Source organism: Lepisosteus oculatus, chromosome 9 (genome assembly GCF_040954835.1).
Source record: "Lepisosteus oculatus isolate fLepOcu1 chromosome 9, fLepOcu1.hap2, whole genome shotgun sequence".
Taxonomy (NCBI): domain Eukaryota; kingdom Metazoa; phylum Chordata; class Actinopteri; order Semionotiformes; family Lepisosteidae; genus Lepisosteus; species Lepisosteus oculatus.
This window is the reverse complement of record NC_090704.1, coordinates 13,094,692-13,117,568: the sequence shown is the minus strand read 5'-3', so window position 1 is coordinate 13,117,568 and position 22,877 is coordinate 13,094,692. Positions and strand designations below refer to the sequence as shown.

Sequence of the window (22,877 nt, the reverse complement as noted above, 5' to 3'; positions counted from 1 at the left end):
TTATAATTATCAAACAATGTATTATACTAACTGATGATGTATTATACTATACTAAATATTATATTTTGTAAGACACAAAAAGCTAGACTTCTATTTTGGAATACAGTGAGAAGAAAAATGACTTTTGTACTGAAAATGTTTTTGGTTTAAATAGATTATTAGTCTGTCTGATACAAAAGCCTCTGGCTCCACAGTGCTATATTTATATAACCATCGGTTCCAACCAAATTCAAAGTGCCTGGAATCATCAACATCAACCAAGTTTGGAAACGAACCTATAGGCGATATTGTGTTTGCTTATTGGAGCATAGCTTTTTCATTTTTGAAATCCACATGGCATATTGACATCATAAAAGCAATACCCTTTATAATAAAAGAAGAATAAAAGGATACAGGAATCATGTAGTAGCATAAGTGATGGGATCAAGAATTAAGCATGCTGACATATTATTAATAGTAGTAACTCCAATGAAGTAAATCATTGCATGTTTCGACTATACAATCTTCGATAAATGGATTACTTATATTGAAAATCATCTGATAAGCTGTCAGACAACACACAGTACTGTAAATAGTGTTCTTTATGAAACTACAGGAGTTTTCCTTAACCATTACAACTACATATCCTTACTACAATACACTGCAGTTTCACTACATTTTAGTTACTATATGTGGATTTCAAAGTGTTTTTTAAATAATTTATATTACACTTTAACTTTAATGTCAGTTTTGCCACTATCACCTAACTTACCTACTTACTTTCTGCAGCTTCTACCACTGCTTCAGGCAGACACGCTCTGCATCCAGATAATGTTCTTGCAGGATTATGAGGGATCTTGATCTATGAGGGAGAAAAAGATATATGAATATATATTTTTTTGATATTCCCTCCTATTTTAAATAGATACTGACTACCTAACCTTTCTGTGTAAACAATTTGGAGTGTTTGTGTGAACAATTTGACTTTCAATTGCTTTTTCTGTGCCTCTTAATAGAGCAAACGCAAACTTTCTAAAGAATGATTTATTGCCAGCATCAAAGCGAGGACACTTTTGTGCATGCTCAGCCTAAGCTGTGGTTGATATTGCTTTATAAAAGTACATTAAGTAAAATAAAGCACAAAAACACACGCTCAGTGGTTTGTTTTTAAATCTGTCCTTAATTGATGACATTAAACAAAATGTTTCTTCAGTTTGCAAAAAATACATTTAAGTCTTTTTATCTTAGATGATTACCAACAAATTCTGTTAATATGTACAATTTTTAGGGATAGAAAAGTACACAATGTTACTGGGTCAAATACAGAAAGTGGTAAACAGTTCTCAAGTGGTATGCTGTGGTTACTATAGGCAACAGAGGAGTAGTAACCCTCTTTTTACAGTATATTTAGCTATCAACATATATTTGTTATATGAGTATTGGTCTTTACGCTTTACAATTTACCTTTCATTTTTTTTTCTCATTTCAGCCTTGCAAAATATATTTAAGATGTATATTGTGGAAATGTTGCCATTGAAATAAATGCAATCTACAGTCTACTGCATGAAATTTTTATGTCATGTCTGTGTCCCACTCAACATATAGTATTTTGTTCTTTAGACCTATTTGTGATTCACTACAAGGTTTTTATTCTGTGATATGACTAATATTCTTTGGTAAACATCACATTCATGGTTCTTTGTGTTCAACTTAACAATTTCAAGTGAGCTGTATGTTTTGGGTCACTTCCGTGCTACAAGGTGAAGCACCAATGTTCACCAGTGTTGAAGCACTAACCATCATTGTGCTTCAACAATGATGACATTATTGTTCTTTTAGGTCACATATATGTATATTACCTTTAATTAACTTTTTATGTTGGGTACATGCAAAAAGTAATTTTTCAAAACTTGTCTACAAAATGTGTCTACATTGTTTTTTATTTCAAATAGAGACAAAAGTAAATACAGTATAACTTGATAACTTATATGATCTTATATTTAATCCATTACATCCAGTTCACTCTGCAACTCACAACTGGCAACCCACTAAAGCTAAGCAGGTGTGAGCCTGGTCAGTACCTGGATGGGAGACCTCCTGGGAAAAACTAAGGTTGCTGCTGGAAGAGATACTGTACACTATACTGTAAACAGGCGCCGTCCTTTGGATGAGACGTAAAACTGAGGTCCTGACTCTCTGTGGTCATCAAAAATCCCAAGGCGTTTCTCGAAGAGAGTAGGGGGTGTAACCCTGGTGTCCTGGCCAAAATTCCCCATGGCCTTTACCAATCATGGCCTCCTAATAATCCCCATCTATGAGTTGGCTTCATTACTCTGTTCTCCTCCCCACTGATAGCTGATGTGTGGTGAGCGTTCTGGCACACTATGGTTGCTGTCGCATCATCCTGGTGGATGCTGCACATTGGTGGTGGTGGAGGGTCCCCATTACCTGTAAAGCGCTTTGAGTGGAGTGTCCAGAAAAGTGCTATATGTAAGTATACACAATAAGTGTAAGCAGTTATTATTATTATATTTGACATTACCATTACTTCTACTAAGAAAATAATAAATATTTATTCTTGAACAATCTTTACAATACAATTTACTTTAGACAGATACTTTGAAAACAGTATACAGAAGTAAATCTTGGTCAGAAAGATGTGGGATTTATATTTAATCATTGAAAATGATGACTGTAACAGCCATGAGCAATTTCAACTTTATGCTCATATAAGAGATATCTTTAGTGACACCAAGTGGATAACTGTCAGAAACACACATACAATACAGTATCTGGAAGATGTGAATAATAGGAAATGGGTTAAATTAATCCATTTTGACCAAGTTTAAATGTGTCATAAAATGCTAAATGCACAAACACCTGTCTTCGGATTTATTTGGTATAATGTTTTCCTTCTAAAACATAGTAAAAACTGAAGCAGAAATTCAAATGTGAAGTAATGTTTTTATTGTTAATAATAATATAAATATTCACATGTGCTATTCAATATTTTGACTATGATTTACAACTTACAGCTTGCCTCGTCTCAATTTCTTCTGTTCTCTATGAAAAGCAACAGCTATATGCATTTACCAGTGCTAAATGCTTAGAGAGAGAGTCAGATCCTAGGAATCTCTAGGGGCACGCTATGCACCATCTCTATACTGAATTGTGAGAGCTTTTAAAAGCATTACTACTATATTGTTTTGCTCTTGCTGATACTTAGAAAAAATAAATAATTTTAACTCATTATGAAGAGGCTAGAATGGAGGCTGTATCAACATTCAGTTTTCAAAGTAACAAGCAAAGGTCAATTCCTTGCTGAAAGTAAAAAGCGTGTGGTTTTGCTTCAGCTATGTTCTTCTCTTTATCTACTGTTCAGCTTGGAATTAACCTGTAAAAAAATGCATTATGCCAAGTGATGCATGTTGTGCATGCCTTCTGCAGAGAGAAAAGGAATGCCCATTATATACCTACATTCAGAGATGGTTTTGAACATTTCATATCAGTAGATGAAAGGAAGGATCATGTTGGCAATGCTTTAAGTCATTCTTTTCATTTGAATTCTGTTCGCATTCTTTTGGGCTTACCAAATACCTTCAGGTATTTCAACATAGTAGAAGAAGCCTGATGTGGCACATAATATGATTTTCAGTGAGACCAGAACCTGCATGAATGTGAATTGCTTTGTAAGATGCAATAGAGATATACTATTAACATCTTCAAATGCTCCTTTGAAGATCTGAAAGAATTGAAACTCAACTCTGCAAAGAAAAAGAAATACTACCAATATTACATTTTACATAGGCAGTAAACCTGATAAAACAACGCACAAACTATAAGAGATTTTTGTATACTTTGATTTTTGGTATGTTTAAATCACATGAAAAAGGGGTACAATACCCTTAACTAGTATCATGAAATAAAGAAAGGGTGTCAATAAACAACTTTCCACTAAAATAGAATTTCATCTTTTCAAACACACAGATGCCAGAATCAAACCTAGGACCTTGGAGCTATGAAGCAGCACTGTTAACCACCATGTCAGCTTGGCACTGCACAGGTTCATGAAGATATACACAAAAAAGTACTTTTTTATTCAAATTAGATGTAAAAAATGACACTAAAGCAAAAATAATATTGCCTACCAAACAAATAATTCATGCAATGGACAAATAGAAATACAATACATGAACTGTTTACAGAATTTAAATTTCATTTACTGTAATTATTTAATTCAGGGATTCTAGTGGAACACAATATTGTCTTAGACTTACTGAGCATTATTTCACATTTATAAATGAAATTATATGATCATATTTCTATCATCTTTGATCATATGCAGGTATGCTTTAGTGACTGTGGTAAAACAGAAAAACAGCTTGAATATTTGGAACTTAAATGCCTAGATATACCTTTTCATATTACTGTTCTTACCCCTTTGGTATCCAGATACTGTGACAAGGAGTTCAATGTAATGTTCTTAAACTGAAGTAGAACATTTTTGCAAAACAGGCTTGAATTGTTCATTTATAACAGCAAATATCAGTCCAGCATCTGTTTCTTAATCACATGGCGCTCAACAATAAATATCGCTTGCTAATAAAGTGTCCATTATATGTATTAATCAATTTAAGAAGGAATACAATGAGTCAATAATACTGCAATGCTTATAGGATTAAAAGCATGGACATTGGCTTTTGTCTGATGATAAATGGTTTTTGTAAGAGCATACGCTATATACAAATCAAATTACATGCTTTTAGGAAGGGGATCTCACAAAAGAGATGATGTAAAAAATCCACCTACACAGTTTACCAAGGACAATCACCTTTGTCAGTATTGGTATTTGAAAGTCTTAATGAATGCATTAGGAGCCTTTTTAGACCTACAGCCCAACACTTAAGCTGGTGATTAATATAATTTTAAACGTCATTAGCATCGGGACATTTCACTTCACAACTTACACTTTTTCGTTTAATAACCACTTTTTAGCTGTTTCAAATATTGTTATTTAAAAAACCATAATGTTCATTAGATTAATTTGTACTTTAAAATCTACAAAGTACCAGAGTGAGTGGGTACATTTATTTCTGGTAAATAACATTAACAAATAAAAAAAATGAATTAATAATTACAGCATACGAAAAGAAACATTGCTCGGGTGAGATATTACATTCTTTACCTCTTACATTCCTAATGAAAGTACAGTAATCTTGCATAATGAAAAATAAATGAATCCTAATTATTCCTCTGAATGAGGAGGCTTACTCCCTATATAGTTCATTGAATGTAGTAATGCACATGTCTAAGCTATGGCATAAGCAAAGATTTGAAAAAATCCTTGAAAGAAGCTTCCACAAGAAGCGATGACACACTGCTTTAATTACCAAGGTTAAGCATAGAGATTGCACTGAACTGTAAATAAAGGCACTAGTGTGTTTTTCAGATCTCACAGTTGTGTGTTTTTTAACCTGGACACACCTATTTTAAAGATCCTATTATGGCACGCACAATAGGATGAAACAATATTGACTATATATATATAGCAGGATTTCCTCTTTCCTTTTAGGATTTGCCAACATTTTTATCCATTTGTGTTCCCATCAGTACTGACAAGCTTCCCAGTTCCTGCTGATGAAAACATAATTCTGACACCAGCATGCTTGACATTAGGGATGGTGTTGACTGAATTGTGCATTATATTGAGTTTGTCTCAGAAGTAACTATCTTGTCTGTCCACACAAACCTTTGCCACATGCTTGAAGTATCTCTTACAGTAAGTACTTTGTTGCAAATTCAATGTGGGATTTTAGATATTTTAATTTTCAGTTTCATACATAAAAACTCTCTGACCAGGGATTTGTTACCCATGAACATTTTCTCCCATCTCAGACATTGAACTCTATAGCTCTTTCCAAGTCACCTGTTATGATAATAATAATAATTGCTTACACTTATATAGCGCTTTTCTGGACACTCCACTCAAAGCGCTTTACAGGAAATGGGGACTCCCCTCCACCACCACCAACATGATGTGTTGGTCAGGACCCTATGCAGATGGTATAATACAGAAGTGAGTAGAGTAGGACAACGGGGAGGAGGAAAAAAGGATCAGGGCAGGTTGCCTGACAGGGGGTGTGACAACAGTGAACTGGTGCTCGGGGGGCAAGGCCATGGAAACAAGTCCAAGGGAGTCCAGGGGGACATCCGGGGCAAAGTCCAGGGTCCAAATCTGTTAGATCCATCCATAATGCAAACAAGACACAGTTAAAAACTTGAACGGGACCTGGTACAGGGACAGGGAATAAAAACAGGATCCCGAGGTCAGGTGCTCTGAGCCCCGGACTCAGCAGGGTCAGGACACCAATAGGAGGCCTATGCCCTCAAGCCGTGGATGTAGGGAAACTTGATGGTAGGCAGGCCTCTGGGCATCTGCCTTCCAATGCAGATCCAGGAGTAACAAGAGCGCCCACCTTAAAAAAGGAGGAGCAGGATTGGAGGCAGGTGCACATGATCACCTAAAATGTGAAAGAGCCGGAGTGCCCTTAAGAGGAGGGATTACAATTGTGACATCACCATTGGCCTCATTCCTAACTAGTTTCCTACTGCCCAGCATCTTAATCTGGAGGGACAGCTTAATCGTGGCAGTGACTAGGTGCCTTCCTCAATGATTAAGTAGATAGTGACACTTTCACTATACTCAAAGTTATATTAAAGGTCCTTGAAATATTTTATACCCTTTTCCTGGTCTCTGCCTTGATATAACATTATCCCTGAGTTCTTTTGAAAGTTCCTTGATCTTCATAGTTGAATCTGTTCTTGAAAATCACTAACTCACTGATCAACTCTACAGAGATACAGTAGATGTATTTATTTTGAAATCATGGGCATAACTATTACAGAGGCCACTTGGTGTGTGATGTTAAGGTGATTTTGAACAATTAAATTAATTATAAGAATTTTTTTAGTTATACAAATGTTTTTTTGGGACACTCCACTCAAAGCGCCTTACAGGTAATGAGGACTCCCCTCCACCACCACCAATGTGCAGCATCCACCAGGATGATGCGACAGCAGCCAAAGTTTGCACAGTATGTTCATCACACATCAACTATCCATGGGGAGGAAAACAGAGTGATGAAGCCAATTCATAGATGGGGAATATAAGGAGGCCATTATTGGTAAAGGCCAATGGGACATTTGGCTAGAATGCCAGGGTAACATCCTTACTCTTTTTGAGAAATGCTCTGGGATCTTTTAATGAACACAGAGAATCAGGACCTTGGTTTTACGTCTCATCAGAAGGAAAGAGCCTATTTTACAGTATAGTGTCCCCATCACTATACTGGAGCATTAGGACCCACACAGTGAAAGTGGGTAAGTGCCCTCTACTGGCCCCACTAACACCGCTTCAAGCAGCAACCTTAGTTTTTCTCTCATCCAGGTAGTGACCAGGCTCTGCTTAGCTTCAGTGGGTTGTCAGTTATGAGCTGCAGGCTGGTATGGCTGCTGGCTAACTGGTTTGCTACAGCAAAGAGTTTAAATTCTAATGCAGTCATGACCTTTCCAGTTTTCCATATTAATTATGTACTGTATTGCTTCTATATAATACTATCAATTTTTATATTGTATATCCTTTAAATATGTTGAAAAGGTTGTGTATATAACAGATATTAATTGCTACTTCACATTTAATTTCAAAAGTAATATGGAATGTTAGGAAAAGGCTAAAATACAAGAATTGATATTGATGTAAATCTGAGGTTTATGTCAAGTCTTTTATGTGTTATCTACAGATGACTCAGAGAGAACTTTTTTACTAGCTGATGAAGTTCTTTGGTAGTTATGTCATATTGTTCCAGCCTTGCTCTGTCTGTCCAGCACAGTATTTTTATAGAACTTTCTTGCTGCTCAGGTGTAGTCTTTGAATTCTGAAACTGTCTTTCAGATAATAGTTATTGAAACTAGAAAATTATGTGATGACCTGATAACGGCATAAACAGGTATCACTGCAACCTGTGAAATGCAAACATTTCAATCAACCTGGCTCACTGGTTTGTAAATATAGGTGTTACAATGTATGGCTGATGTGGAGAGTGCTGTGACCCCTGAAATTGTGTGTGACAGACTGAGGAATCCATTTGCTAGGTCCCGGTGAAGATGAGCTGGGCGATGAGAGCTGGGAGGCACTGGGAAGAGTAGCAGAGCAGGTGATGAGCTGGCAGGCTGACAGAAGGCAGATGGAACAGGGAATGCACTGTGCAGTGAGACAGAACAGAATTGGGAAGGAACAGCACAGAAAAGCTACTGTACATTGTCCGCCAGGTCTGGTTGGTTGCCAAGACATACAGTATACTGTAGTAACTATGAGATAGATAGAGATCTGATTGGTTGTTAGGTTCTGTCTTGAAATTGGGGTCAGGGAGTTAGACTGATTCTGGTGGTGTTTAGTTTTAACAGTAAGTGCAAAGAGCATTTCCATAAACAAGTAGGAAACTCAATGACAGAGCGTCTGACTGTGGAAAGGGCGGCGCTTAAGTATCTTGGAGCTGATGAGGTAATTATTACCTGTTAATGGGGGGCAGGTGGCATGGACAGAGTCCAAACGAATGTGTCCAGCTGACATGGAGATCAATGGCTGTGATCTCTGGTATGCCTGGGCGTAACATTTTTTTACTTTACAGAAATAAATGGTAATTCAGGCAGTCTTGATTTACAATTCACTCCCATATTGCAACATTTATATTGTATAATTACAAAAATATTGTCCACCAAAAGTGGAGTTAATTGGTGTTTTTGCACAGAAACAGTTTGACATGTAAGAGATGTATAAGCAAAAAGTATGATAAAATATGATATATGAAGGAATCCTATTTTGCTATGTTGTAATAGCATTGTTTTTACAACAATACCAACCACAGAGTTTGTGCTTGTGAAATGCATATAGGTATTCATACAGTACATACAATGATTACCAGTTTTTACTGGTGGTTGGAAGCCATGTTTTGTTTTAAATTAATTTGAATATATTTATATTATTAGAAATGGTGACAGAGCTTCAGAGGCATACCCAATATGCTGACCCTTAACAAGTCATTCACATGACCTCATTATACAATGCCAGCAGCCATATCAACCTGCAACTCACAACTGGCAACCCACTGAAGCTAAGCAGGTGTGAGCCTGGTCAGTACCTGGATTGGAGACCTCCTGGGAAAAACTAAGGTTGCTGCTGTAAGAGGTGTTAGTGGGGCCAACAGAGGGCACTCACCCTGCAGCCCATGTGGGTCCTAATGCCCCAGTGTAGTGACGGGGACACTATACTGTCAACAGGCGCCGTCCTTCGGATGAGAGGTCCGAGGTCCTGACTCTCTGTGGTCATTAAAAAAATCCCAGGGTGTTTCTCGAAAAGAGTAGGGGTCTAACCCTGGTGTCCTGGTCAAATTTCCCATTGGAAAATGGCCTCCTAATAATCCTCCTCTATTACTCTGCTCTCCTCCCCACTGATAGCTGATGTGTGGTGAGCGATCTGGTGCACTATGGCTGCCGTCGCATCATCCAGGTGGATGCTGCACATTGGTGGTGGTGGAGGGGAGTCCCCATTACCTGTAAAGCGCTTTGAGTCGAGTGTTCAGAAAAGTGCTATATAAGTGTAAGGAATTGTTATATTATTATTATTATGAGTTAAGACTGTGGACCAAGTTACATGTCTGTAGCGTATTTATTTTAAATGAAGTACAGTTTTGACAATTCTCTAAATTTTATTAAAAGACCTATGGAAAATATTAATCACAGTTTCATTCAGACATAATTTCCTGTAGGCAATGGCAAAAGCACTGTCATGTGCTGCTGTTTGTATTTTGGGTCTTTCTGTGCTAGGAGCTCAGTCGTACATGAAATGCCACACATTCTCAAAAACAAATTTAACAGGCTTTACAAATCTGTTCATCTCAGAATCACATCTCAGGGCCATGTGATTCTGTGCTAAACAACTTACTGTATGACTTTGACATTGAATTCTGTAGATATCTAAGCAGACATACCGAGAGGAGTGGAACAAGCTATCAAACCTCTATTTTGAACTCACATTGTTTTGAAAAAATTGAATTTGAGCTGCTCAGGCAAGGTTCAAGCTCATCATTCTTCACCTTAAATTATTGTAGTTATGGTATCCTGTTTTCATATAGCAATGCCCACAGACTCAAGTGGTGGTTAAAAACAAATAACTTTCCAATTCAATAAACAGATTAATGCTGACAGCATGTTAGGAATTAGTAGTGAGGACCCTATGCAGAAAACTATGGGAAACTCCAAAAGGCATAGTCAAAAGAACAATCTAAGGTCCGAAAGCCAAAGGTAAACTAGCTGGTGCAAAAGTACAAATAACCAGAAGCGGAGCTGTAAACCGTGTGGAAGCCGAGAGTCAAAACCAGAACGAGAGCAAAAGTACCAAAACCAAAACCAGGAGACATAGACGAAGAACAAACCATGGTCAGGAAGCCAAAAACCAAGTAATAAATATCAATAAGAATGGGAGGAGCTCTAGCCAGGAAAACCCTAATACTGAGCACAGGGAAGAGTGTGAGGCAGCATTAAATAGGCTGGGGAAAAGGGCTAATTGGGAACTGTGCTGGAATGTAAGGTGGAATGCCGATTCCTCCAGGGGTGTGGTGTAACACAGCACAGTTTGTTAAAAAAAACAACTGATTAATGACATTGAATTAATTTGAAAATAATGTATATTGCTATCTATAAAGTACTGCAAAATGCAATACATTTAAAACAGAAAATTGTTTTAATACCATTCACAATATTTCTCTTTTTGACTGCTGTGATTTTTTTTGTTTTTAAAGATAGAACCGAATGAAATTATTAACATATACAGTAGTTCTTCAATTAATTTATTTCTAACGGAATTATTAGACTATCCATTTGAGTGTCTACACAGCACTTCTATAACAAAATTTATACAAGAGATGGAATATTTGTGCCATATACGTTATTACTTACTGTATGCCAAATCTTATCATTTTCCATTGAAATGTTCATACATATTTCATGTCTGAAATGTCACAAGTTCCATTCTTATCATCATAACTCATTCTTTCAATAATTATGGTGAGTTGATATATGCATAACTAGTTTTAGATATCAGTTGAGAATGAACCTTCATCTTGAATCTTTCATCTGAAATGATCATGTTTTGACAAATTAGAATTCTAATTTAAGATGAGTTGGGGACAGAATGACATACAATAGGTCATATTTTTCCTCACTGTTATAATCATTATTAAGATAATGCATTATTAAAAGAACAAGTCAATAATTTAATTAAGGATGCTTGGTAGAATATGTATGCTTATACATACTATATTAGCTACTGTATAGATACTAAGTATTAGAATAGGCTGGTGTGCCTATTGTAGTTAACACTGAAATTGAGTTTTTATGGTAAATTTTGTAGTATTCTGTTGAAACAGTGCTAAAACAGGATAAACATCACAACTAGTAATCTGCTGCTACTTTCAAAACTAACCGCAACAGTAAAAAAAAGCTTTTTCTAAAAACTAAGTTATGTACTGTGTTTATTTTTATAAAGGCTACCTATCAATCAAAAGAAGGTATTACATAGGTTTCCAAATGAACCTCAATTTGTCTTTCCAAGCTAAAAACTATGCATTCCATATAATTTGTTTTGACCCCAGAAGTACCTGTCGTTATTGGAACCTCATTCTTATCTCTTGGCTTGAACAGTGTTACTCTTTTATGTCTCATACTGTATACTGTATCAGAGGTGGCACATTTTTCATTGAACTTCATAGAATAAGAACTGTATCCTGGCAACTACTTGAATATTACCATACCTGTAGTACCAATACAGGTATGAATATTGCATATTTGGCAATAAACACATTTTTTTAATTCACAACAAATAAAAATATTAAATTTAAAAACAGTTTGTTTAAACTGATGTTTTTAATACAGTATTTCAGAATAGGAGACACTAACATAGAACATAGAACACAGAATAGCATTAGTTATGTATTAATAACATAATGGCCTTAACTTGTTTGACAGCCTCGGATGACTAATTAGTTGTTACATTTTGTCAGTAATAAAATCTATTGTTCTTAGTTCATTATTAATATATAGTACATACTATAGTAACATAGTAACAGCCTTACAGTAATAAACTTTGTATATTATTAATAAAGAATGTGTTAGACATTTGCTGGAACTTCTCCTGTTCTTAGGTATTACTAAAACTTACAGTAAAAGTGTAAAATGACAAAAAAAACAAAGGATTAAACCTTATTCACAATATATTTTAAATAGAATTATTGAATCACGCTTAAAAAGGATATACATACAGTACATAACAATGTTTACATGGAGAAATGTGATTAAAATGGTTAAAGTTAACTAACCCTAACCCTACAATGACTGTCTTCTAGGAAAGATTCCTAAAGTTATGGAAAAATCAGATTTGGCACTAAAATTGGGAAAAATACCGAGGCCATGTTCTTATGAATTTGTGTAGTGATTGGGAAATGCAAGAAAGAAGATATTCCTTTTGCCACAATACTGTACCTCAGCAGCCACCTTGAATAAAGGCTCACACCTGAAGAAGGCTCCACAGCCGAAATGTTGTGTTTTGTTTCTTCTCTTTTCATCATGGAAAAAACCTATTACTACAGGTTGAAAATCCTTTATCCGAAATTCCCAAATCTGAAAACCTCTAAAATCTGAAAGTTTTTTTTAATGCTGTTGTTGTTGAAAAAACCTGACAGTGGTGTAAGTGTGAAGCGTCTGACTTAGGAGTTTGGTGTTGGAACAACTGCTATCTATGACCTGAAGAAACAAAAGAACAAACTGTTAAAGTTCTATGCTGAAAGTGATGAACAAAAGTTAATGAAAAAGAGAAAAACTTTACATAGAGTGAAAAATGAAGATCTCATAGGTTGATACTGATAACGAACTTTCCAGCTCACAGTGATGTCATCGATGATGTACCCTCTCCCTCAAGTTTCTCGGACCTGATGTAGTTGTAATGTCTGGGGCTGCATTTATCTTCAAGTTTGTCAGCAGTGATCATTGTGTTTTATTTTGTTTTTTTGCACAGTAAGTACAAAACGTTATTTTTACGTGAGATCTGAATTTCACCTCCATGTATGAGTGTAACTAGCATCATTACTTGTACATTACTTTAAAAATAAAATGCTGACTTTTTTCAGCTTTCATTTTATTTACCTGTAATCATATTCAATGCATTGTTTTTATATCTTACATAAAACTTAATACCTGTATAGTAAAAAATAAAATACAAATGGCATACATGTACTGTAACCTTTAAATCAAAACATGACATTGTAGGTGGAGACTGATATCCTACCTTTCTGATGGTATTATGTTTAAAAAATATTTAAAATGTATATAAAACTTCATTCAGGGTATATGTATAAGCTATATTACGAAATGTAAATGGATATCATGTTTAGACTTGCGTCCCATCCCAGCTGTCCCATTTTATAGATGCAAATATAAAAATCCTAAATCCACAACACTTTCGGTCCCAGGAATTATAAGGGATTCTCAACCTATAGTTCATTTGCAGCCCACGCATGCTGATGCAGCTACCCACCTGAACTACTGAAGGCTGTTATACTGACAAATAAAGTACTATTATTCATGCTATTAAATCTTTATAAATGTAATCACAGGGCTGCCAAATAATTGGATAAACAACCAAACCAAGACAGCCTTTTTGGGAGGTAGCAAGAAACTGCAGCTCAAGGCACAAATAGACACAAATATAATGAGAACAGACAGATACCATCAATATATATATATCTATATCATCCCATTTTCATTATTATTTCTTTAGTTATTATTGGCTCTTAGCCTATATCGAGAAAATATAATATGCTGGAATATTTATTTTTATTTTCTCATGAAAAAGTCTGTTTTAAGTACAAAAAAACATTTTTAACTACCTTGCTATATGGTGACAAATAATGAGTAAAAAAATCTGCTTACTCGAAGACACTTGAATCACTTAATGGTCTCTATGATATTTCCAAAAATAGTTTGGTTTTGTCATACATTTTCTGTGAAATGAACAGGCCCTGCAAACTTACTGATCTAAAAAGCCAGATGTGTTCATGGAAAAAACAAATCCAGTACAGAGCTTAAATGTTTTGATATTTAAAGCTTTCAATCACTGCAAACCATTTGTGCTACTGAGGATACTAATTTACAGCATCATTCCCTACTGTTCTGTGAGAACGTACTGTGAGAACGATATAAAAAGCTTTCCTGGTGTACAAGCTATTTTAATGTCAAGTTCCAAGAAGCACAGCAGTTTGTCTTTATTACTCATGTTTTTAAAGCAATAAGGAATTATTTCCACTGAAATGATGTTTGTTTTTTATTTATTTCTTTTACAAGCAGAAGTGACACAGAAAGAAAGATGGAAAATCCTAAATCATATGAATTACATTTTATTGTTTTGCCTCATATGGAAGTATCAGGACATGAAATTCATGAAATATTTTTACTACAAACATACAGTAGATGACGTTTCATGTATCCCAGTCTATCTATCCATCCATTGATTTTTCTGAATGCTTTATCAAAAACAGGGTTGTGGAAAAGCTGAAGCCTATCCCGGCATGCAATGGGTACAAGGCAGGTTACACCCTGGATGGGAGGCCTGTACACTGAAGTGCACACAGACATAAACACTCACAGTGTATATCGTATGCTTTCCCCAGAAACCAATTAACCTACCAGCTAAAGCCTTTGTCACACTACAGAACTCGACATGACACGACTCGGAGAGCATGTCAAATTTAACTACTGCAATTGCTGAATCTCGCTGCCTTTTCTGTCCTAGAGGGTGTCAAATTATATGACTTGGAATTGCAGGGGGTGACTAATTACACGATTCTCTCATGACTTTTCATCACGGTTTGAAATCTCATATTGCGCCTCGAAAGTACTGCAAGGTCACCTCATTTTGGCAGCCAAACAATTTCGAGCACACAGGAATAAGAGGAGAAGCACCGCTCGGAAGTAAACACACAACAAGCACGAAACGACAAACACGAAACATCGAACAGACATCTATGTTGGCTCCAAAGGTCTATGAGCCTATCTTCCATTTGCACAGTCCAAAACACTTGCTTTCCTTCTTCCCTTGCCTTGCAGCCGCATTGTATGCATTGTACTTCCAGTTAAGTGCTCACTGGCTGTTGACTGTCGCAGACACAAGAGCCCACCCCTACGACCAGTTTGATTTTATCATAGCGAGTCGCAGAGAGTCGTAGTGGCTGTTAAGAGTGCTATGACTAAATCGCTGAGGGTGTCACACTATACAACTGCCCTGATTATGTAAATGAAGGCTACGACTGAAAATCCTAGGAAAAGTCGTGTAGTGTGAAGCCGTCTTAAGTGGAGCACCTGGAGGAAACCCATGCAAACATGGAAAGAATATACAAACTCCACATGGAAGGCACTCCAGGGTTTGAACCCAGAACCCCAGTGCTGTGAAGCAGCAATGCTAACCACTATGCCGCCAATGTAGTTAAAGTCAATAATTTATGCTCCTTACAATGGGTATATTATCAGATACAGTATGCTTTCATGAAAATACCATATAGTCTATAAGATTTATTTATTTCATAGGAACAATTAATCCAGGCATTAGGGAAAAAAATTGTCATGTATTAGAGTAAGTACTGTATCTTAAATATTATAAAAGTAACAACAGTAATATTATCCTTTTAAATCAATAACATGCATACAATTGTATTTGATATAATTACAAGTTACTGGCTTTGTAAACCTTTGCCAGGCTGATTTGGGGAAAAAATGTTCCAACACTTATTTTGTTATAATGTAATGAAAAAAGAAGATGATAAAATAAAAAGGTTTCCATATGTTAATATAATTATTAATGATAAAGTGTGTGGGAAAAAAAAAAGTTTGAGCAGCCTCTGGTGACCATTTGAAGAAATTACAGTTCTCTGTGATCACAATGTTTTCAATCACAAAATGAACTGCAAAATCAAATATTAGTTCTAGTCTGAGAAACAAATGAGGTTAGCATTCTTTGGTTAAAAATAATATACTTGAGGAAAATATACTGATAAAACTGTGAAACCAAATGTCATTGAATAACTGTAATCACGAAAAGACTATTTTCTGATTAAAAGAAACTCTGTACTTTCACATTTAATACATATCCAGGTAATACATATCCACTATCCAGGTATAGTGGTATTTCTTTGACTAATTGTATCACCAGTGATATTTTCTTCTGCCATCCTGCATTTCACATAAAACACAGAGTAGATTCCTCTGGTAAGGAAAACCAAAGCAACAGCTGCAAAATATGTGCCATAGACGAAATACTGAAAAATAAATAAACAAAGGTAAAAACAAGTCTGTTATGTATTAGATTATAAAAATAATCTTGAAAAGTAATTTTTTATTATTACTGTACATCATGCAGATATAAAATGGAACATTAATTAGTTATGAAAATCAGATTGAAGAAATATTACTGTGAAAACCAAACCAAAATCTCTAATTAAACACATTGAATTGGAATAATCAAAACACAAATATCTGTATAGATTTAAAATTGTATCTTATTTTGGTTAACTAAAATAAATTACGTTTATTTTACTTTAATGATTATGCTTTAATCATGCCTTTTAATTACACAAAGAAGTGCTGTCATATAACAAGAGAGTTAATGCATGTTTGCCTTAATTAATTTAATGTGAGTTTCCATAATATCTAAAATATTATATTGTTATGTTTACTTAATTTAATTGACTTACCTGAGAAGTGATGGTTAAATGGAGGCTTTTTGTATTGATCACAATTGCAGTGAGTATGGATTGGAGGGTCACTGCTACAAAGGTGTTGATCCCAAACATTAAGGCATAACGTTCCTTACTGAGAGTCTTTGCAATCTGAAAACTAAAATGTGAATTTTCAGTACATTTAATCTATTTAGAGCTATCTCTGAATAATTTTAGATATTAATGTCAACTTTAAAATTAATAAGAATAATTTGACATTATCAAGTTAATGATATTTGAACATTTCAAACTTTAAAATAAAACGTTATCTGTTTTGAATTAATATTAATGAAATATCTTTATCTAAAACAAAATCTATTAGTTATTTTGGGATGTCTCAAAATGCAATGGGCATACCACAGTATGAACAGGATGTGTCTCCAGGGGGTTTTAAAATGAATTTGAGGTATCCTACTGTATAATGAGTTTCATATGAAATATTTTATTAAATTCTTTGTTTGTCTAATTGAAAATGAAGCTATTGTACATATATTAAAATCATATTATTTAGTATTAAAAGTCAAAAGTCTTTTTACATGAATCTGAAACATGCAACTAAATACTGTTCTGTAATTTACTAAGTAATAAAGTGAAGATTAAAATCTTTTATGCCTCGTATGTTTTGGAGCTGGATCTCATTTTAAAGACTTGTAGCTAAAAGTTTATTTAAAAATCATTAACTACTTTTAACAAAAACATTTTAAAACAGAATTCTTCTCTGTTCACATTGACACAGATCACCATTCTGATAGTTGTATTGCAATTTATACAGTATGTTTTCATTATTTATAAGCCACTGATAATATTACTTAGTACACACTAAGGCAGATAATGTCCGAATTTTGCACATTAACTATTTCTTAAAGGTCTTGGAAGCAAAAAGGCACCGTTCACAAGACATGTTAACTTGGAAAATATAAACAATCCCTTAGTGAGGTACATAACACTATTAATTCATAATGTTATCTTACGTGCAAATTGTTATTAGCTGCATGTATGATGATTTAAACACCACATAACAAGTATAGCAAACCCAGATGTCTGCAGTAAGATCCATCAGGTAAACCGCACCGGCACTCACAGCTGAAAATAAGCCCAACATGAGCTCTCCCCAAATGGACCAACTAAAACTTATATGACCAACTGCAAGGGAGGCTGCAGCACCTGTGAGTTGAAAGAAAACAGCAAACTTATTTTCAGTAAAATAAAAAATATGAATATGAACCCCACACTCAGCCTGCTTTTAGAAATCAGTTGTACAGTAGTACGTATCCACAGATCTCTAAATAAATGGATAGGACTTCACTTTCTAACAAAAAAACTGCCATGTGACTCCCTAGGGTCTTTTCAGTCTAATGCAAAGCAGAAATGCTTCTTTGATCATTTAATGCATAGCCAGTTTTTATTGCCTACATAAATCAAAAAATATTACATATCACAAAATATGTTATGGACATACAGCATTCAATATATTGTCCTAGTTCAGTTGAGAATAAATTAATAGAATGATTACAATGAGATTATTCAAAGTACAAAATAAAGTACAGTATTATCAAGATCTAAGAACTTTAACATACTATATGGATTTTTAGATTTAAAATTTAGGGGCACCAATGATGTCTTAATATATTGCTTTAATTTTTATTAGAACTACATCACTAAAAACATATACTTTTTTATTATTTTAAAACTTTATCCATTCATTTTGTAGCCGTGTAATCCATATTAGGGCTGCAGGGGAGGGTTAAGGCACAAGGCAGGGTATACACTGGCGGGACTTCTGTCCATCACAGGGCAGACAGACATAAACAGACATGCACACAATCACACCAGGGTCAGTTTTCTAACAAGTCAATTAACTCTCTAGTATGTTTGTGGGCTGTGGGAGGAAACCTACATTAACATGGGGAGAACATACAATATAAACTCCATGCAGATAGCACCCTAGAAATGAACTCAGGGGCCCACCTTGCTGCCTTTTTAATTTTTTTAATATTTAAATTTATTAAAATACAAATACAAATATTTTTTTTATTAAGAAACTTTGAAAGATCTTTCTGCCCTCATATTTCTTTATATTTAAATTACATTTATTACATTTCAGGAAACAAATCAAAAGGCTATTTTATGTTCAACTAGACTATTTGTTTAAGGATCTCATAGACTAGTAACAATTCAGATACCTTGGAAATTGTTTACGTTTTCACAGTTTCTGTATATTTCTGTATGTTTTCACATATTCTGTATGCAGCTCTTTTGTAATAAAATAAAATTGATTTTGTTCTCTTAGCAAAAAGCAATTACTTACCTGAAAATGTAGCAAATGCATCAACACCACCATTGTAAATGGTAAAATTCTTTGATGGCTGTTTGAGGGACCAGAGAACTTGCACATAACTTATAACTTGAAAATAACCACATGTTCCCATAGCCCACCATAAGGAGAAGGGAATGAGCTTTGTTGATGAATAGCATTCTTTACAATCCACCCATAGCTGATAAATTCCATTCAAAAAGCTGCTTCTATCTCTCTTCCTTTCATCAGAGATTATACAGCTGGATGAAACATTCCCAGAGTCTAAGGGGACAGCTGGCACAATATCGATGCTGTGGTTGGTTGCAAGATGGTTTTCATGAAAAAGTAAACTTCGCTGAGGCATAGGCAGCAGAAAAGAGATAAAGAATGCTATAGCAAGTGAAATTACAGTGATGACGTTCAGACAATAGAAGGACACATTTCCTAAGGAAACGAGCAGCTGACCTAAAACTGATCCCACAGCATAACCCACTAGTGTTGTGCTTCTGCAGTAACTGGTTACTTTCTGGTAATGCTCCAAGCTGACAACACTGTATATGTAGGAGAAATATCCCACTTCCGATGCTGTTGCAATGCCATAGCTGAACACTGCAAACTGGGCGGCTTCAACTCCTGGTCCAAATAAAAGCAAAAGCCAGCACACCACATACCCCAGTCCTTGTAAAACAATAACAGGCTTGTATCTTAGGTAGTCTGTCATCAAGAAAATGGGGATCAACAGCAGGAAGTTGGTGTAGGTCCATACTGGGTATACTTGTCTGGAAACCTAGAGATGAAATTAAATAAATTTAATGTTTAGCAATAAAATAATGAACATCTGCAAAATCAGTTTTTGCGAGAAAAAAAATTGAGAAAGTTTTGAAAAAACGAAGCTTAATGTATGTAGGTGTACATCTTATTTTCAATTTTGTGTTGAATATTTTCAAAAGAAGTAAAACAAAATATAATATATAATAATATAATATATAACTGCATAGAATATATACATTTTAATATTTATACAGAACATATTTGAATATAAGTAAACAAACCAGGAGCCTCCAGATGGCTTTATAAATATATAAATAAGTCCTACTCCTCTAGACAGATGATTTTTTTTAAGATTGGCAACTTACAGTATCCTTACTGCTCCTGGATATGCTACATTACTTTTAAAAACAACAAAAGCTACGCTTATTGGAGAACATATGAATTAGAATCTGCGGGAAAAATGGTAGTCAGATGAACGGAACAACATCCCTTTGAGATAAAAAGCATAGCAACATCTAATGTTTGTAGTACAGTACAATTGTTAAAAAACAGATGGCTGGGTTTTGAAAACCAACATCTGTGCATGTTTGTGATATCATGAATATATATTTATACTGTATCAATAGAAAACCTAGCATTTTAGCATTGTGGATCAATAATTTCAGAGAAACCAGATGAGACTGTTTTTTTTAATTAGTTTTGTAATGTTTATTTTCAATTTTTAACATCTTACTGTACTGTGTGGGGCAATACCAGATCCTGAAGGAAAGGGAGATGGGTGGGCATTAATAATATATGCTGATTTAATGTAATGAAACATTTTACAAAACAGAAGAAATAAAACAAAACATTGAAATCATTACAACACCAAGGGATCATAAAAAATTCAAACATTTGATTTGAAAAAATTGCTGCATTAACTACAAAAAGGGCTAAATAAATGAACTCCCCTTGTTTCAGTCTTTTCTATGTTTTTATTTCAGTCTGTGTTTCTCTTGTGAGAACATTTTATTAGAACCCTAGAACCAATAATGCACAATGCAAAACTGGAAAATGTTGTTACACAATAACAGCCTAAACACTCCTTTGACATTTACAAATTTTGTATTACTTTTGCTAAAGTCAATTCTGTAAATAGGTAAACTCTGCAAGCAACACTATACTGACATTATAAAAACTAAATGAAATTAAGAAAGCAAGTTTAATTATTTAATTATTCGAAATGAAGCACTTTCTTATAAAAGGAAGTTTTCAGATTTTCTAGTAGCACTTATGAACTTATATGAACATACCTGTTGAATTGTCAGGTTTTTCGATGGTCCAATTAGATATGGTGTAAGGAAGGGTTCTCCTGGTCTCATCATAGTAAAAAATCCATATACACAGAGGACCAAAGTGGGGTAAGCCCACCCACTTATTTGTAAATTATTCCAGCAATTCATTTTTTCTGAAGCCTCTGGGATGATTTAGATGTTTGGAGAAAATATTTTCATGGCAATGCTATTCCATCCACTCTATAACAGAGCTTTTTCTTTCAAGTGGTCACGTTATAATAGCCTCTGATTATGTTTGGAAAGTGGAGATAAGTTCAAGGAGGAATTTAAGGTCTTTAGTTCATAAATATAATGATAGTCTATCTACCTGTTTTTCCATCAAATGCATGGATAAAAGCCCCTTTATTTCATTTGATTTAGATACACAGGAATACATTTGTTAGGTACAAAATATTTATTAGAAAATGCAGATTTCTTTTATGTTTTGGAATTCCTAAGTGCAAGTCTTTAATCTTTCAGATTTATAATGCAACTACAGTATGTTAGAATTATCTTATGACATTAGATTATCCTTCATTAAGAACGTATAATATTGCCTTTCAAAGTCAACTTAAAGATGATAAAAAAATGTAATTACTTGTAAATCAATTTGAACTATTTCATAGTTTGGATCTGACTTCTTCTGGTCAGGAAACAAATTACTAAAAGTTGTAAAAGCAGTGAATAGCCCGGAGGACAAATGTTTGTTTTGTTTTTTTGCCAATACTGAGTGTTCTGAGTGACACTATCACATTATAATCTCAAGATAAGGGTGCACTGGGCAAATGGCTGTCGCTGAGTCTACCTTGTTCCCTTTTTTACTCATGGTAGGTGTAAGAAAAAACATGTTTATGATTTATAATTATAGTTTTTGAGAGTACATATGTGTGCATTTATCATTCACATCTGACATTACACATAATAATGTACAGTACTGTGATTTGATTTAAAATACTATGGCAAACAATACGAATTGTTGTGCTGTAACTATCTATGACATTCCACATGGAGATGGAATATGACATGACCTTCATCTCTCTCTCTCATCCTAGCATTAATCCCGCATCAGCAGGGTCCGCTTGTCGGCACGCCCGTCTCCATTTGGTGGTTTGAAGCAAATCTTTGAGCTGACGTTGCCATTAAATGCGACGGAGAATACTCCGACCAGCACGTCGCTCCGCCTGCCGTCGATTATATGACCTTCATGATAGTGCTATTTGTGTAATGTTTAAAAAAAATGCTTTGGGGCAGAATAAAATGTAATGAACATACTGTAAGAATATAAAACTATTGGATTAAAAAAAAAGTGTATGTGTTGTATATTTTTATTGTGCTGTATGTCATTAATTGTATGAGCTCACCAAACCAAATTCCATGCAATGGGTTGTTATGGCAATAAAGTATTTTCCTTGAACTTGTATTACAAAATTAGGGACTCGTTAGTAAACTCTTCAACTGCCTCTCTCCCTTAAAATTTCAAAGACTGTATATAAATACACTATAGAAGCATTTATTGGCAATATCAGTATTTCATTCAAGCTGTTCAAGGAATTTGGGATTTTGAAAAAACCCCAATAGAGCATCTAAAGTACCCTAAATATGTAATTTAATTAATCCATGAATGAGTGTACATCAGGTCCT

At 34.7% G+C, this 22,877-nt stretch overlaps 1 protein-coding gene across 1 annotated transcript; it reads right to left on the bottom strand.

The window, feature by feature from the left end:
• Positions 1-16,247: 16,247 nt before the first annotated feature.
• LOC102697952 (thiamine transporter 2-like) lies at positions 16,248-21,365 on the bottom strand. The gene is made up of 5 exons (XM_015355465.2): positions 21,216-21,365; positions 19,165-19,939; positions 17,828-18,020; positions 16,833-16,974; positions 16,248-16,397 (listed from the first exon to the last, which is right to left on the bottom strand). The coding sequence occupies exons 1-5, from the start codon at positions 21,363-21,365 to the stop codon at positions 16,248-16,250; spliced, it is 1,410 nt and encodes a 469-aa protein (XP_015210951.1).
• Positions 21,366-22,877: the final 1,512 nt, after the last annotated feature.

Coding starts and splice junctions, on each gene's coding strand:
- LOC102697952 (XM_015355465.2), bottom strand. CDS start 21,365: ATGAATTGCTGGAATAATTTACAAATAAGTGGGTGGGCTTACCCCACT. Junction 18,021..19,164: donor TGCATTTGCTACATTTTCAG/GTAAGTAATTGC, acceptor TTCAACTCACAG/GTGCTGCAGCCTCCCTTGCA. Junction 16,975..17,827: donor CAGCTAATAACAATTTGCAC/GTAAGATAACAT, acceptor TTCACATTTTAG/TTTTCAGATTGCAAAGACTC.